The 18,513-nt window shown below is 38.0% G+C and overlaps 1 protein-coding gene across 2 annotated transcripts in view; it reads left to right on the forward strand.

Moving 5' to 3' along the window:
• The window catches only part of ACYP2 (acylphosphatase 2), a 183,982-nt gene that overhangs the window by 15,925 nt on the left and 149,544 nt on the right, over positions 1-18,513 (forward strand). For both annotated transcript variants that reach the window (XM_018055239.1, XM_018055240.1), the window contains exon 3: positions 1,621-1,730. In XM_018055239.1, the coding sequence (XP_017910728.1) occupies positions 1,621-1,730 (110 nt within the window). The remainder of the gene's footprint in view (positions 1-1,620; positions 1,731-18,513) is intronic.

Genomic DNA, 18,513 nt, shown 5'->3' on the forward strand with positions numbered 1-18,513 from the left:
TTTCTTTCAAATTACTGGCTGAGATTTTTATGAAGACTGTCTTTTAAAAGCAGTCTTTTAAAAAATAGACTACAGACTAGCAGTCCATTACAGCCTTCCTAGTTTTTCATTAATATTTCTGTGAATTTCAAAAGTACCTCTCTGGGGGTGATCAAGTTAAACATTTTGGTTATATTTGCTTAATGCTGAAGTGACTGAGCAAACACACACACATGTTTAATACAAAATGTGGGATCTTCCAGTTGTCCTGGATGGAAGAATCTCTCCAAACAAGGATACACATGTTGAAATGCACAATGAAAAATGCCCATGTTGAATAAGGAAGTGACTCCAAGGTGAAAGACAGTGGTAGTCGCTCAGTTGTGTCCGACTCTTTGTGACCCCACACTTTGAGCCCACCAGGCTCCTTTGTCTGTGGAATTCTCCAGGCAAGAATACCGGAGTTGGTAGCCATTCCCTTCTTCAGGGGATCTTCCTGACCCAGAGGTAGAACCTGAGTCTCCCGCTGGAGACTGTTTACTGTCTGAGCCACCAGGGAAGCCCCAAGGTTTTTAAAGTTAAAACCCCTTGTTGCCTTTTAAATATTTATTTTAAAATATCTACTTGTTTTCAAATACTTTAAGAATATCTATTTTTAAAATCTGGTACTCCTTTCCTAAAAGTTAAAGGTGGCTTGTATTCTCACTTACTGCTTAAGCTGGGAGTCACTAGCTAGGTCCTAATTCCTAACCTCTGAGAGTTTGAACAGGTTGCCATAAGTCGAGTCTCCGTATTTTGAGATAGACCCTCCCCTAGAATTCAGATTGTTTCCTTTTTCATTATTCTCTGGGAAGACTTATTTTCAGAACCAGCCCTTAAGCAGTCCTAGCTGTAATCATCTTGGTTTTATTGCTTCACTTAGTTGGGCATAGAGTGCACAGCTCTTGGTCACCCTGGCCTCCAAATAGGAGAAAACTATGTTTCTAAAAAGTGCTAGTAGACTGGTTCCACAGAATTTTGTTGTGATGTGGTTAAAGTAATTCAAAATCAAAATGTTTCTGGGTTTTCACGTGCCGGTAGCATAACTAAATTTGGAATTGGGAAAAAGAATTTTTAAAAAGAATGATTGGAGAAATAAATTTACTCATAGATAATTATAATATTTGTGCAAGTACAGAGTCAAGAGAAAACATTGGAATCTTCTCTTTCAGTACTTGTATTGATTGTAACTAGATATTTTTCCTCAGTGATTGAGTATCTTGGAGTGATCATCGTTTGGAACCCAGATTGACAGTGTGTAGCTTAGCATTAGGAGATTGTGAGGGCAATGCAACTGAGTTTTATGGATTCCAAAAGAATCATGGATATTGTTTTCTGAAATAATTCCCACCATCAGTTTATTTTCTCACAACGTGCTTGTCTTTACTGAATGTGGAATTTAGCATAACAAAACAAAAACCATTTAAATAAAGGTTCTTGTAAATGTAGGTATTACCAGAGGTTAGCTACACAGTTTTTGGCATAGACTATATTTTTGAAAAAAAAAAAAAAAAATCAGCTTTTTTTGTGACTATACTTCTTTGAAAGTTAGGATCAAGTGTGATGCTGGACTTTGTCTCTCTTGTTTTCTCCTGAAACCAGTACACTGAAGATGAGGCTAGGAAAATTGGAGTGGTTGGCTGGGTGAAGAATACCAGCAAAGGCACTGTGACAGGCCAAGTGCAAGGCCCTGAAGAGAAAGTCAATTCCATGTAAGTAACAAGACTAGTAATACACTCATGTGATTTATGAACTTATTTCAGCAGTTGGTTGGACAATGAGAATAGAATTGATGGACCAGTTTTCGTTTGTAGACTATCACTAAAGTAACATGTTTTGATGCAGACCAGCAAAGAAATTCTTAAAGTTGAGAGTGGAATTTCTACTTTCAGGAATGAATTGCCCACTTGGGCAGACCCTCAGAAAGGGCTTTAGCGCCGTTCTCCAGTCTGTATGAACTGTGTTCTGTCTGTCTCCCGCCTTATAAGGGAGACATTCAGGGCCAAGTATTTCTCATCTTGAGTGGTTGTGACAGGAGCAGGAGCACAGTGCTTCAGAATGGTTCTTGAAGTTCTTAAAGAACCTGCAAGGCAAAAAGGTTGGCATTTCCTTTGTATTGTTTAATTATCCTATTTGTCTAATTGTAATTTTATTTGTACTGTCGATTAACGTTATGTTTGATGAGCTGTATAGTTACTATAGTAAGAGTCCTTGCAGTGCCAACGACATCAGATTCAGTCATAGAGGAAAAGTGTCTTGTGCACACAATGTCATTTTCAGAGACCTTATCTTTTCAGTTTCCATTTCCACTGCTCTTTGTAGTATAGCTCCTATTTATTGAGCATTTGCAACATATTAGGTTAATACGCTAAATACTTTACATGGATTATCTCATTTAATCTACACAATAGATCTTATGAGATAGGTACTCATTAATACCCAATTTATTTTATTTTGTTGTTTGCAATTTATTTTGTTTTCTTTACGTAATATTTTCAGATTTCAAAAGCAATACTTTTTTGTTTGTTGCAGGAAAGGAAGTAATAAAATATCAGAGGTATAAAAGCAAAGCTAGTAATCGCCCCCTCCCTTCTACTTCCCTCCTTTTTATGTAACCTGGGCCAGTGACTTTGTGAATCCTTTCTGAAGCTTTCTTTTTCACTTAAAATATTTAATTGTACATTTATAATTAGGGTTTTGCTTGTTTTTACTGAAATAGGAAGCTTTATGCATATTTTTCTGTTACTACTTTTTTTAAACTTTATGGACATTCAACAATCCGGAAATATATAACTACCAACTCCTTATTTTTTCCAGTTTCTTTATATATAAGTACATATTTGCATTTGTGCTTAAACTATACCTCAACTTGAAGGGTGGGGTCCAAAGTTCAATTTGATAACATGTGGGGTAATATTTAATGGAAAAAATTATATTTTTCAGTAGTCACAAAATGCACAAATGAGAAGACTATGATACTTACATGATGTTATTGTTGTTTATTCGCTAAATTGTGTCCAACTCTTTGTGACAATTTAGACTGTAGCCTGCCAGCCTCCTCTGTCCATGAGAGTTCCCAGGCAGGAATACTGGAGTGGGTTGCCATTTTCTTCTTCATGGAATCTTCCCAATCCAGGGACCAAACCCAGGTCATTAGCAGACAGATTCTTTACCAACACTGACATGCAGAACTAATATTTTTTTTAGTTCAATGAATGAGAAAATGCTAGATGACTGTGAAATAATTTGAGAATGGGGACCATGTGGAGGATGGACACATGCCAATCATGATGTATCCTAATCCATGTTGTAGCAAGTTTTTCATTACCTCCTTAATATCAGTGTAATCATAGCATATATTCTGCCCATTTTTCCTTTTCAGCCCCAGAAACCCTTCTTCCTTACCACACTGTCAATCATCTCTGTTAGCAATTTGTGTGTTTCCTTCCATGTTTGTCTCCAAATTCACATTCACACAACACACGTGCGTGCACACACACACACAAACATATTCAGGTGCACATATGTTTTAGGGTTTTGTTCAATGTTTACTTTTTAAAAATGAGATCATGGTATATCCACCTGTATGCATCTTGCCTTTGTCATTTAAAAATACATCCAGGAGAATCCCTCCAAATCAAAGATAAACCATTAATTCGTTCTTTTTAATGTCTGCTTAATATTCCACAGTATAAATGCATTGTTATCTATTACCTTACAGTGCAAACTCATTTTGTTACTTTTTATTTTTTTCTGCAGTAAGAACAATGCTGTAATAAGCATATTATTTGTGATTTTGTTTTTGTGGGATCGATTTCCAGGAGTGTGATTTGTTGGTTGAAGTGTCAGTGTACTTTTAATTTAAAAATAGTTGCCCAGCTGCTTTTCAGCAGCTGTAAACAATTTTTTTTCTCTTTATCCTGTTGACGGTGGTTGCTCTCTCATTTTTCTTTCATCTGATTGGGTGTAGAGGAATGTGTAGATATATATGTATATATTTTACTATAATTTGCACTTCTCTAATTGCTAGTTAGTTGGAGCATCTTCATGCAGTGTGGATTTGTTCTCATAGATTCCATTGTCGCATCTTGTACCCATTTTCCCACTGGATTGTTTGTCTCTTGCCAGTTTTTAAGAGCACTTTGTATATTGGTAATGACTATTAACTCATTACCGGTTACTTCTTTTTCAAGTATTTTCCCAAATCTATCATTTGCCTATTAGTTTTGTTTATAAAAGCTTTTGTCACATAAATTGTGTTTCATTTTTATAAACTCAAATATGGCTGTCTTTTCTTTCTGGTTTAGAAAACAGATTGTAAGTGTTGTTTCCTAGCTTCCCTTTTAATTTTTTAATGGCTGTATTTATTATACTATGCATCTATTCCATCTGGAATTTGTTTTTTATTTCTAAGAGTGAAGACTGTTTTCTACCAGATGGCTTGCCAGTTGTGCCAGCACCATTTATTAAGTAGTCACTCTTTCCCCATTGACTTGAAATACATTTTTGTCATTTATTAAAATCTCATGTAAACTGGATTTTTTCCTGGCTGTTCTGTTCTGGTCCACTGATTGATATATCTCATTATTGTGGTTGCTGTTCAGTCGCTCAGTCGTGTCTGACTCTTTGTGACCCCATGGACTGCACTGCTCCAGGCTTCCCTATCCTTTACTATCTCCATGAGTTTGCTCAAACTCATGTCTATTGAGTCAGTGATCCCATCCAGCCATCTCATCCTTTGTCATCCCATTTCCCCTCTGCCCTCAATCTTTCCCAGCATCAAGTTCTTTTCCAGTGAGTCAGCTGTTTGTATCAGGTGACCAAGTATAGCTTGATGTATCTATTCTTATACTAATATTCCATATTGATTAAATTACAGTGACTTTATATTTTCTTTCATTATTCTTTTTCATTCTTTTTTTGCTTTCTTGGGCATTTATTTTTCTCTCTAAACTTTAAGATACTTTTATCCATTTAATTAGAATAGGTTTTTGTAAGAAAGACTTAATTGTCTTAACAAATATTTTTTAAATAAAACTTCATTTTTTAAAACAGTTGTAGATTTACAGAAAAATTGTGAAGATAGTACAGAGGGTTTCTGTGTACTCCTCACATTTTCCCCATTTAAATTTTATATTAGTATTGTACATATATTATAATTAATGAGCCAGTACTGATGCACTGGTATTAAGTAGAGCCAATAGTTTATTCTAATTTCCTCAGCTTTTATAATACCTAATGTCTCTTTCCTCTTTTAGGAGCCCATATCTTACTTGCTTTTTAATTGTACATTTTTTATGATATTAAGAGAATTGATATTAACTCTTTCCATCTAAGAATATGGGTATCTACCTATGGCTGATTCATGTTGATGTTTGGCAGAAACCAACACAATGTTGTAGAGCAACTATCCTTCAATTAAAAAGAAATAAATTTAAAAAATAAATTTAACTATATATAAAAAAGAATATAGATATCTTTTCATTTGCTCAGATTTTAACATTTATCCTTCAGTGTGATTTTATGGTTGTCATCATATAAGTTTTATGCTTTCCTTACAGAGTTTATTCCTCTTTGTCTTAGTCAGTTTGGGCTGCTATAACAAAGCATCTAGACTGGGTGGTTTATAAACAACAGAAATTGAGATCTCAGAGTCAGGAAGGCTAGAAGTGCAAGATCAGGGTATAAGCTTGGTCGGGTTCTGGTGAGAGCCCTCTTCTGGGTTGCAGACAGTTGATTTTTCACTGTTTCCTTCCACTGCACGAAGAAAGCTAGCTAACTCTCTGGCCTGTTCTTATCAGGACACTAATCTCATTTATTTGGGTTCTATCCTCATGCCCTAATTACCTCTCAAAGGCCCCACCTCCAGAAACTGTCACATTGGAAATGAAGTTATTAACCTGTGAATTGGGGAGGATACATTCAGTCTATAACAATATTGTATTGCTTTTTTCATTATTGTACATGGAATATTTTTCCCATTTTTGTTTCTGGGTGTTTATGCCAGAATAAGAAAAGCCTAATGATGTTTGTAAGTTTATTTTGTGTCATAGAGTTACCTTATCAAATATTCTTGTTAATTATACCAGGTATGACTGTTTACTGTTGTGTTTTTTTTTTTTTTTTTGCTTGTCATGGAATTCATTTTTGTTTACTGTTTTTTTTTTAACTCTAGTCTATTGGATTTCCTAAGTATACAATTCTGTAATTAGCAAAAATAGTGTATCTTTTTTTCCAGTGTTTATTTCATTTGCCAGACATCCTCATGACAGTGTTAAATAATAATAGCCATAGCAAGCATTCCTGTCTGATTTCCAATTTTATTTGAAATGGTTTTCTTTTTTCACTAAGCACGTTGATGTGTGCTGTTGATTTTTGGTAAATATACTTCATTACATTGACTTTCACTCTTGTATTCCTTGAATGAAGCTCTGGTTGGTCATATTGTGTTATTGTCTTGAGTCATTCCTAAATACTGCTTCCCAATGTTTTATTTAGAAATTTTTCATCTGTAACTTAAAAAGTAAGATTATAGTTTCCCTTTTTTGGTGTAGGGTGGTTACTATATCAAGTTTTGGTGTTAAAAATTTTGCTGACTCATGAAATGTATTGTTTCCCTTTTCATTCATTCCGACATAATTTAAATAATACTGAATTACTGTTCTTAGGTTGGCATTACTGTTATAATGAATTACTGTTTCTTAGCTGAAATCACTCGGTCTTAGTGCCTTCTTAATAATAGACCTTTCCAATCTGATCTATTGTAGTTGGTGTATTTGGGTTTGCTATAGATAGTTCTCTCTTGCTAGAGAACTATCCAGTTGTCCTAGGGTTTCAAGTTTGTGGTCATAGATTTTATAATGTTAAAAATCTCTTTTGTATCTGTGTTTATATCTCCTTTGAAAATTCCTAATCTTGTAAAGTTTGATTCTCTCCTCATTTTCCTTTGGGCTTCCCTGATAGCTCAGTTGGTAAAGAATCCGCCTGCAATGTAGGAGACCCTGGTTCGATTACTAGGCTGAGAAGATCCCCTGGAGAAGGGAAAGCCTACCCACTCCAGTATTCTCGCCTAGAGAATTCCATGGAATGTATATGTCCATGGGGTCACAAAAAGTCCAACACAACTGAGTGACTTTCACTTTCACTTTCATTTTTAATCAGTCTCAGAAGAAATTTATCTATTTTGTTGGTATATCTTAAAAAACAGCTTTTGGACTTATTAATCATTTCTACTTTTTTGGTTTTTCATTTCCTTAATTTCAGCCTTTATTATTAATTCCCTCTTTTTTATTTCTTTGTTGCTTGGCCTCTGAGCCTTCAACATGAGTGGTAGTTGCCTTTAGTTTTAATCTTTTTAGGTTAATGATAGTGATTAGGCATTTCTGTAACCCACTCCAGTACTCTTGCCTGGAAAATCCCATGGACGGAGGAGTCTGGTAAGCTACAGTTCATGGGGTTGCAAAGAGTTGGACACGACTGAGTGACTTCATGTCACTCACTCACTTCCTACTTTATCACTGGAGACGGAAATGGCAACTCACTCCAGTGTGCTTACCTGGAGAATCCCATGGACAGAGGGGCCTGGTGGGCCATGGTCCGTGGGGACACAAAGAGTCGGAGATGACTGAAGTGACTAAGCATGCACGCGGGCATTTCTGTGGCGCTAGTGGTAAAGACACGACTGAGCGACTTCACTTTCACTTTCCACTTTCATGCATTGGAGAAGGAAATGGCAACCTACTCCAGTGTTCTTGCCTGGAGAATCCCAGGGACGGGGGAGCCTGGTAGGAGGCCGTCCATGGGGTCGCACAGAGTTGGACACGACTGAAGTGACTTAGCAGCAGCAGCAGCAGTGGTAAAGAACCCGCCTGCCAATGCAGGAGACATAAGAGATGCGGGTTTGATCCCTGGGTCAGGAAGATCCCCTGGAGGAGGGTATGGCAACCCACTCCAGTATTCTTGCCTGGAGAATCCCCATGGACAGAGAAGCCTGGCAGGCTACAGTCTATAGGTTGGCAGAGTCATAGGGTTGCAGAGTTGGACTGAAGCGACTTAGCACTCACCTAAACACATTGTGTTGTTCCATAGGTTTTGTTAAAAAGTGTTATTTTCATTGTTTCCTGGATAGTTTGTAATTTCATGTTTTATTTGCTCTATGAGAAAATATCCAATGGCATTCTATTCATGTGTTTTTTTAAGTTTCCAGTGGTTATGTTTGTTAGTTGCCTTTTATTACGTATGTCTATTGTTATTTGCTGAAGATCTGAGAATGGGGCCTAAAAGATCTCTACTTTAAAAAATTGTTAAACTGTTCTTATGACATGATTTATTTTGGATAGATCAGTTAGAATGGGCGATCCAGTTAGGATGCTGTAGGCTGCAAGAGATAGAATATCTGATTAAAAGTAGCTTAATGAAGGGGCTGATTTTGCTTACTTTCCAAAAAGACTGAGGCAGGTAGTAGTTCCGCAGCTGGTTCAGTGGCTCCATTATGTTAGGGTTCTGGGGTCAGTTTCTCTGGGACCCTGCAGACTTTTCTATCTCTTCTGCTTTCCTGCAAGTCCTTGACATCCTCACAGGATCAATTCAAAGCAGAAGGCATGTGAGGCTTTTTCATCACATGATGCTCTCTTCTCAGAGGTAATATTCTTAAAAGACCCCAGCAGATTTCCCTACAGGTCCCACTGGACAGAGCAAGGTCTCAGGCCTGTGTCCTGGCTGCAAGTGGTATTAGGAAAGTATCTAGCATTTTTTCTAGCTTCCCTGGTGGCTCAGATGGTAGAGTCTGCCTGCTGTGCGGGAGACCAGGGTTCAATCCCTGGGTTGGGAAGATTCCCCAGGAGAAGGAACTGGCAACCCACTCCAGTATTCTTGCCTGGAAAATCCCATGGATGGAGAAGCCTGGTGAGCTGTAGTCCATGGGGTCACTGAGAGTCAGACACGACTGAGAGGCTTCACTTTCAATTTAGCATTTTTAGCTTTCCTTCTAGAAAGTAGGATTTGGTATCAAGAAGGAAGAGACGGCTTCCCTGTTGGTTCAGTGGTAAAGAATCCACCTACCAGTGCAGGAGACATGGGTTCAGTCCCTAATGTGGAAAGAGTCTACATGCCTCTGAGCACCTACGCCTGTGCGCCACAGCTACTGAGCCTGCGCTCTGGAGCCCATGAGCCACAACTCCTGAAGCGCGTGCACTCAGAGCCTGCGCTCCGCAACAGGAGAAGCCACTGCAGTGAGAAGCGCTGCCCTGCCGTGAGGAGTGGCCTCTGCTCGCCGCAACTAGGGAAAAGCCCGCGCGGCAGTGAAGACCCAGTACCGCCAATAAATAAATAAGCATTATTTTTTTAAAAAGGAAGAGAAACAGGCATGGCTGTTAGGGAGACACCTAACAATGCTGGCTGGTAAGAAAGACCTGAAAAGGTTCCATATCTATATGTCTGTCTATCTATGTAGCTAGCTAGTTATCTCTTCTGTGAATGTGTTGATTATATTATTCCATTCTTTGACAACTAAATCCATTTAATTGTGAAAAAGGTGTATTTTTTTTTTTTAACACCATGGGACTTAATGGGATTTTAGTTTCCTGACCAGGGATCAAACCCAGGCCCTTGGCAGTAAAAGCATGGAGTTTTAATCACTGGATTGATAAGGAATTCCCATGAAAGAAGTGTATCAAATTCTTTCTGTATAACTATTTTCATCATTATCAGTGCAATTTAATTTTCTTTATATTTTTTGCTGTTGTGTTTGATACATACACTTATAACTTGTGTCATCTTCATAAACAGTATCCTTTTCATTATGTATTGCTTGTCTTTATACATTTTAATGCTTTTAATTTCTATCTTGCTACCCCTTCTTTCTTTTAAATTTATATTTCTTTCATATTTCTATGCTTACCTTTATATTTTTATCCTTTCTTGATCCTTTTAAGGGTGCTTTTTATAAACAACATAGAGCTGCGTTTAGTTAACACATTTTGAAAATTTTTCTCTTTGAGTGATAGAATTCAGTCCTTCAAATTAAGTGTAATTGGTTATACACTAACTTGGTTTCTTTATATTTAGTGTAATAGTAGTTTGTAGTGATTTTATTCTTCTGTATTACTTTACTATCATTACTTTTAATCATCAATACACTTGTGTTGTTGTTTTTTTTTATAGTAATCTATAACACATACAAGGGGCTTCCCAGGTAGCTCAGTTGGTAAAGAATCTACCTGCAGGGCAAGAGACCCTGGTTTGATTCCTGGGTCAGGAAGGTCCCCTGGAGAAGGGACAGGGTACCCATTCCAGTGGTCTTGGGCTTCCCTGGTGGCTCAATTGGTAAAGAATCTGCCTGCAATGCAGGAGACCTGGGTTTGATTCCTGGGTTAGGAAGACCCCCTGGAGGAGAGCATGGCAACCCACTCCAGTATCCTTGCCTGGAGAATACCCATCACAGAGGAGCCTGGGGGCTACAGTCTGTGGGGTCGCAAAAAGTTGGACACAGCTGAGTGACTTTCACCTATAACACATACATAGAAAAATGCATAATATATAAATGTATGGGTTGATGAATTAATATAAAGCAAATCTCTTTCTCCTATAGTATAGCCTTGGATCAAGTGTCCGTGAGTCATATGCAAGGATCTGTTTCAGGATTCTGTATTCTATTTCATTGGCCTGTTTGTCTATCTTTGCATCACTGCCATGCCATGTTAGTTTTTGTAGCTTTCTCCTAAGTCCTGGTATCTGGTAGACAAGTTATTCTAACTTAGGCTTCATCAACTTTGTGTTGGCTATTTCACTGCCTTTCATTACCATGTAAGTTTTAGATCAAGTTCCACAAAATAACTTGTTGATGGATTGCACTGAATTTTTAGATAAATTTAGTTAGAATTTATGTCATAAATATGATAAATCTCTCATTTATTTTTTCTTTAATTCTTTCAATAGTATATGATAATTTTCTGCATAGGGGTCCTACATATTTCCTCCTGAGGTATTTGGTAGTTTTGATGCTATTATAAATGTGACCTTTTAAAGCATTTTTTATGTTTGTTGCTAATATATAGAAATACAGTTGAGTTTTGTATATTGCCTTATTTTCAGAAACTTTTCTAGACCTACTTGTTGACTGCAATAATTTACATGAAGATTCTTTTGAATTTTGTATATTTATCATCTGAGGATAATGAGAGTTTTATTTTTTACTTTCCTATTCTTTCACATTTTATTTCTTTTTCTTGCCCTCTACACTGATTGGGGCTTTAAGTACAATATTGAGCAGAAGCAGGAGTGATTACTGGCATCCATGTCTTGTTACTGATATCACACTTTCAACATTTTACTTGTAAACAGTACACTTGGTATAAGTTTTTTCGTAGGTACTACTTTTGTTGTTGTTTAGTCGCTCAGTCATGTCCCACTCTTGCAACCGCATAGACTACGTATATTTAAATACTAGTATACTGGAGCTTACCTGGTGGCTCAGAGTGTAAAGAATCTGCCTGAAGTGCAGAAGGCCCAGGTTCCATCCCAGGGTCGGAAGGATCCCCTGGAAAAGGAAATGGCTATCCACTCCAATATTCTTGCCTGGAGAATTTCATGGACAGAGGTGCCTGGCAGGCTACAGGCCCTGGGGTTGCAAAGAGTCGGACATGACTGAGCAACTAAACTTATATATGTATATATATATATATGCACACACACAAATATATATATATTCTCTGGTAGATATATTTATAAATATATGACAAAAATATAAACTGATACATATAAATTGACAGAATACTATATATACATGTGTATAGTATTTTTAGTCCATGTTATCAATGTTTGACACGGGCAAATTTAGACTTATAGTCTCCTGGTGACTTAAGCCTTCTATCATTGTTTCTATCTTTAATCATGTTTTTTGCCTTAAAGTTACTTTGTGTGTGTGGGTGTGTTTTACCTGATATTAATAGAGTTATATGGGTTTAATTTCTAAATGTATTTGCAAAGAATTTTTCCCATTGTTTTATTTTCAGTGTTTCTTTCTCATTATGTTTTACATGTGTCCATTGTAAGCAGCATATTGTTGAGTTTTGTTTCTTTATGTAGTCATATAACCTTTGTTTTTAAATTAGGCTATTTAGTCCATTTAAGCTTAATGGAATTACTGACATATTCAGAATTAAATTTGTATCTTACTATGTTCTTTCCACTTGCTTTATCAGTTCTATGTTGTTTCCTCTTCCTAACCTTCATTTGAATTGACTGTTTTTTATTATTCTACTTTTTTTCTCTATTAGTTTAGAAGTTGTATATTCTATTTCTTTTACTAGTTATTTCCCTGGGGATACAACATACAGCTATAACTTGTCAAAATTTGATATTAATTTGTGTTTTTATTCTCTTTTCCAACCGTGCTAGATCTATAGGATATTTTATGTCCGTTTATCTCCCTGCTTATTTGGATGCTCTTGTGGTATATTTTAATTTTCTATTTTAGATCTCATAAGACATTATTTTTAAAAGTCAGTATTTGGGGGATTTTTCCATATATTTGTCATTTTTGTTGCTCCTTTCCTTCCTAAATTCTCTGGGCATCTGTGTAGGAATATTTCTATTCTGCCAAAAGAATGTTCTTTAGTCTTTTCTTTAATTTAGGCCTGCTGATGATGTGTTACCTCAAAACTGTTATAGATTTTTTTGTCTCTATGTTTTTTTATTTTACCTTCATTCTTGAGAAATATCTTTGCTGTGAGTAGAATTCTAACTTGCCATTTATTTTTTTAGTTCCTTGTAGGTGCCATGACAGTGTTTTGGCATCCATTGCTTTGTTTTGAGATTGGCTGTTGGTTTTACACTTTCTTTCTGTTTTTACACTTTGTTTCTTTAAAGTTACTTAGCTGCTTTTAAAACAGCAACAAGAGTAAAATTGCCAGTTTATGATTTGCAATAATAAATATAACATTAAGCCTGTCAATTGGTCTAAGTAATTTTCTCCAGTATTATTTAGTTTTCTGTGTACAGATGCAGAGAAAGCAGGAGGTAGGGTTCATTCCAGGTCTGGTTGTTGCCAGCTACAAAGACCAGAAATGAGAGAGCCAGGACTTAAGGGTATTTATAGGGTATGAATAGAATGATGAATCCTGGACTCTGGTTTGGACAAGAAGAAAAATGAACTGGGAGGAAATTGATGGGCAGTGAGAAATGATTGCCTTATTCAATGTTGGATCTAAGCTGTCAGTACTGTTTTGTTGTGCAGAGCAATCCTTAGAATCACTGGAGTCAACGCATAAAGGAAGGGGTGGAATTGCTGCCGTCATGCTCAGTAGCTAAGTTATGTCCGACTCTTTGAGACATTGTGGACTGTAGCCCGCAAGGCTCCTCTGTCCATGGGATTTTCCAGGCAAGAATACTGGAGTGGCTTGCTATTTCCTACTCCAGGGGATCTTTCCCATCCAGGGATCAAACCCATGTGTCCTGCATTGGCAGGGAGATTCTTTACCACTGTGCCACCTTGGAAGCTCTCAAGGATGGAATGGGGGATGTGAAACATGCCTGACATTGCCTGACCCACTGTGAGTTGATGGTCTAGTGCAGATGGGCCTTCATTGACTTTTTCTTTCTGTGCCCAGTGGTCCCGTAACTGGATTTCATCTGAGCATTGCTAAGTGGAAATTCCTCCAGGTGTTTGAAAGATTACTGAACTTTTGCACATTTTCTGTTGTCATGATTTTCTTTCCTTCTTTTGTTTTTACTCATTTTTCTTGTGGGATGTTCAGATATATACAGGACAATGAACCAACCCCATGTGTCTGTTACCTAGTTTCAATAACAATATCTGACATTCTTATTTCACATATTCCTCCAACTTTTCCTTTGTTATTGTTAGAGTTTTTGATGCAGATACCTTGCATCATGTTACTTGTAAGTTACATTGAACCATATAAAATAGCCAATGTTGGACAAAATTTGGAACTACAAAACAGAAATTTCATATTGTTCAATCTAACACTTTACTGTTTTTCTCTAAAAGAAACTCCATATACCTATCAAACTATTTTTCTAACCCCCAGAGAAGACCTACCTCCAAATGTCCAAGTACATCTCATAACCTATCAGTTATACTTTTCTCCAGAAGCTTGTCTTCCTCTCTTCCTAAACAGCAGTCATTCTGGTGTTTAGCCCCTTGCCCATTTCATAGAGTGGGTTTCTCTTTCCTCAGTCACATGTTTTCATTACCTTGGTTTAGTCCCTTATTTTGTTGAAACCTAATTCTCCTTATGCTTCCCCCCAAAAGGTTCCTGAGAGACAAAAAGGTTTTGTCCTTGCCTACCTTCATCTGCCCTCATACTCGGTTGTTGGAGTTATAAAATCTTATGCCCCAAGTCATCTTCCATTCAGAACTGTGAAGGCATAGTTCCATGACTTCTTGTGTTGCTGCTGAGAGATTTGATGTCATTTTCATACAAAGGTTTGGGAGCCACACCTGTTTGTTCCTATCAGAAAACTTTTTAGATGTTCAATTTCTTACTCTTTTTCTGCATTTTCACAATCATCTACCTTCATGCATGTTTTGATTTCACTTTAGATGTTGGACTCTTAGAGAAGGAGAATTGTCTTCCTTTGACAATTTCTTCCTCCCTCACTGGTAAAATTTTTATTTTTATTTTGCTTCACTGGGTCTTCCTTGTGGCAAGCAGGCTTTCTTTAGTTGTGGACTTCATTTGTTGCAATATGCAGGCTTAATTGCCCCACGGCATGTGGGATCTTAGTTCCCTGACCAGGGATTGAACCTAAGTCCCCTGCATTAGAAGGTGTATTCTTAACCACTTGGACTCCAGGGAAGTTCCTCTCTCTCACTTCATGGTTCTCGTCTTTTGAGATTTCTGCATGGCCCTGATCCTTTAATTTTTGACTTTTCTCACCTAGTCTCCAAACTTCATTTTCTGGGAAACTGTCTCAACTTCATCTTCCAAACTTCCTATTGATTTTGTTTGTTTCTGCTCCAATATTTTGATTGTTTCTACTTCATAGCCCCTTGTTCTTTTTTTTTTTTCATATTTCTTTTAGGAAAATGTGATTTTACAGTTTTCTTCTGCTTTTTGCTTTTTGTTTCCTCCAAGTTTCTCTTTTTTTCCTTTCACTCCTCCTTGTCTTTTTTTTTTTCTGAAAGTTTTGCTTCTCTCTTTCGTATCCAGCCCTGCCCTACAATCATATTCCAGTGACTTTCTCATAAATATGAACAGACAGCCAAGAATAAACAGATTCGTAAGGAAATTTTCAAACATGTAATTGCAGACTTGTTGAATTGAGGAATGGTGGTGACTGATGGAGAGCTGGCTTTTTGTTGGGGAGCTGCAAATGCTAAATCTTTAGGTCTTGTCTTCTGCAGTCCTTATTGTTGTTGTTGTTTAATCTCTAAGTCATGACTGGCTCTCAACTACCCCATGAACTGCAGCACACCAGGCTTCCTAGTCCTTCACTGTCTCTTGGAGCTTGCTCAAACTCATGTCTGTTGAGTCAGTGATGCCACCCAACCATCTCATCCTCTATCACTCCCTTCTTCTCTTGCCCTCAATCTTTCCCAGCATCAGGGTCTTTTCCAGTGAGTCAGCTCTTTGCATGAGGTGGCCAAAGTATTAGAGCTTCAGCTTGAGCGTCAGTCCTTCCAGTGAATATTTAGGACTAATTTCTTTTAGGATTGACCTGTTTGATCTCCTTGCAGTTCATGGGACTTTCAAGAGCCTTCTCCAGCACTACAGTTTGAAAGCATCAGTTCTTTGGTGCTGAGCCTTAATGGTCCAGCTCTCATATCCGTACATGACTACTGGAAAAATCCATAGCTTTGACTATACGGACCTTTGTTGGCAAAGTGATGTCTCTGCTTTTTAATACATTGTCCAAGTTTGTCATCACTTTTCTTCCAAGGAACAAATGATTTTTTAACTTCATGGATGCAGTCACCATCTGCTGTGATTTTGGACCCCAAGAAAAGAAAATATGTCATGGTTTCCGCTCTTCCACCACTCACATTTTCCATAAAGTAATGGGACCAGGTGCCATGATGTTAGTGTTTTTTAATGTAAAATATTAAGCCAGCCTTTTCACTGTCCTCTTTCACCTTCATCAAGAGGCTCTTTAGTTCCTCTTTACTTTCTGCCATTAAAGTGGTATCATCTGCATATCTAAGGTTGTTCATATTTCTCCCAGAAATCTTGATTCCAGCTTGTGAGTCATCCAGCCCAGCATTTCACATGATGTACCCTGCATATAAGTTAAGTAAGCAGGGTGACAATATACAGCCTTGATGTACTCCTTTCCCAATTTTGAACCAGTCTGTTGTTCTATATCTGGTTCTAACTGTTGCCTCTTGATCTGCATACAGGTTACTCAGGAGGCAGGTAAGGAGTTCTGGTATTCCCACCTCTTGAAGAATTTTCCAGTTTGTTATGATCCACACAGTCAAAGGCTTTAATGTAGTCAATGAAGCAGAAGTAGAAGTAGAAGAAGAAGTTCTTCTGGAAATCTCTTGCTTTTTCTATGATCCAGTGGATGTTGGCAATTTGATCTCTGATTCCTGCCTTTTCTAAATCCAGCTTATACATCTGGAAGTTCTTGATTCACCTACTGCTGAAGCCTAGCTTGAAGGATTCTGAGTATTGCCTGCATTTGAAATGAGTGCAGTTGTATGGTTGTTTGAACATTCTTTGGCTTTGCCCTTCTTTGGGATTGGAATGAAAACTGACCTTTTCCAGTCCTGTGGCCACTGCTGAGTTTTCCAAATTTGTTGGCATATTGAGTGAAGCACTTTGGTCCCTTGGTGTCTCCAAATCCCCAGTCTTCCATGGGTTCTATGACGTAAGTCAACTTGTTTCTCTTTGGTTTTGCTTTCCAGGTGGCTCAGACAGTAAAGAATCTGACTACAGTGCAGGAGACATTTGTTTGATTCCTGGGTTGGGAAAATTCTCTGGAGGAGTTAATGGCTACCCACTCTAGTATTCTTGCTTGGGAAAGCCAATGGATGGAAGAGCCTGGTGGGCAACAGTCCATGGGGTCTCAAAGAGTCAGACACAACTGAGCAACTAACACGCTGCAGACACTTGGGCTGTAACATCCTTCGTTTTTCTGTGCAGTTGCTCTTCCTCCTAGTCTGTTGCTCTTTCTTCTAGTGTGTTTTCTCCTGCTTTGCTCTAGTTTGTTGAAGTCTCTAATTCACACTACAGCTTTGTACCTAACAGGACTGTTTTCAGCAGTAGGTTGGTAGAAAACCATACTGAAAATGGTTGTAACATACAGGAGTTCATTTTTCTCAGTAACATGTATGGAGGTAGATGGTTACTGGCCTTGGTTCAATAGCTCAGTGATATGAGGGCTAGTGTCTCTGTGCTTCTCTTGGCCTTTCCCTGATGGTCAAGAAAATGAAAAGGTGCAGCTGCACATAATATCCATCATTAAGTCAGGAGGAAGGAAGGAAAGAATAAGGATTGTGTTGTTTCCTGAACTTCCCAAAACAGACTGGCTCCTATATGGTCCTATAGTTACTCCTTGCTGCAAAGAAGACTAAGAAATTGGTTTGACATATTGATGCTCTGAACAAATTGTTGTTCCAGTTCATCCAGGAAGAAGGGCAAGGGGATGGATACTAGGTAGTTAATGAGTGATGTTGGTTACATATTTCATATTTTGGATGCTATCATTTGAATGGGGTTTCAGGTAAAAGGAAATGTCATGTTTAACTGCACTGTGAAGATTAAGTGGGAAAATCTGTATGAAGCACTGAGCACAGCACATGGCACCTAATGAATAATCAGCAAACATTCCCTATCATGAGATCACCCAGGGTGTTCCATCTTTGCTCACGCTGTCTTAGTGGCAGTTGGACTGTCCAGGTGGAAGTGCCACTAGGCTCTCAGATATTTGGGTCATCCCTGCAGAGAAACTGGGCTGGAGAAACAAATTTGGTCGTCATCTGTATGTGGATAGTGTTTGCAGTCTTGTACATGGATGGGATTACCCAGGGAGAGCTTTTGTGATGAAAAAGCAAGCAGGCAGCAGACACCAGAGAGTTTAAATCAGACTTAACAAACATAAATTGTGATGTTGCTACAAATAAAAATATTTATACTTTAAACAATGAATTTACTCCTCTGCTGCTGCTGCTAAGTCGCTTCAGTCGTGTCCGACTCTGTGCGACCCCATAGATAGACGGCAGCCTACCAGGCTCCCCCGTCCCTGGGATTCTCCAGGCAAGAACACTGGAGTGGGTTGCCATTTCCTTCTCCAAAGCATGAAAGTGAAAAGTGAAAGTGAAGTCACTCAGTCGTGTCCGACTCTTAGCGACCCCATGGACTGCAGCCTACCAGGCTCCTCCGTCCATGGGATTTTCCAGGCAAGAGTACTGGAGTGGGGTGGCATTGCCTTCCCCGTTACTCCTCTAGCATCTACTATGTGCAATATACTTTTTAAGGTACTGAATTATCAAACAATTAAAGTACAGTAAGTTACAGAAATGGGTTATAA

This window comes from Capra hircus, chromosome 11 (genome assembly GCF_001704415.2).
Source record: "Capra hircus breed San Clemente chromosome 11, ASM170441v1, whole genome shotgun sequence".
NCBI lineage: Eukaryota > Metazoa > Chordata > Mammalia > Artiodactyla > Bovidae > Capra > Capra hircus.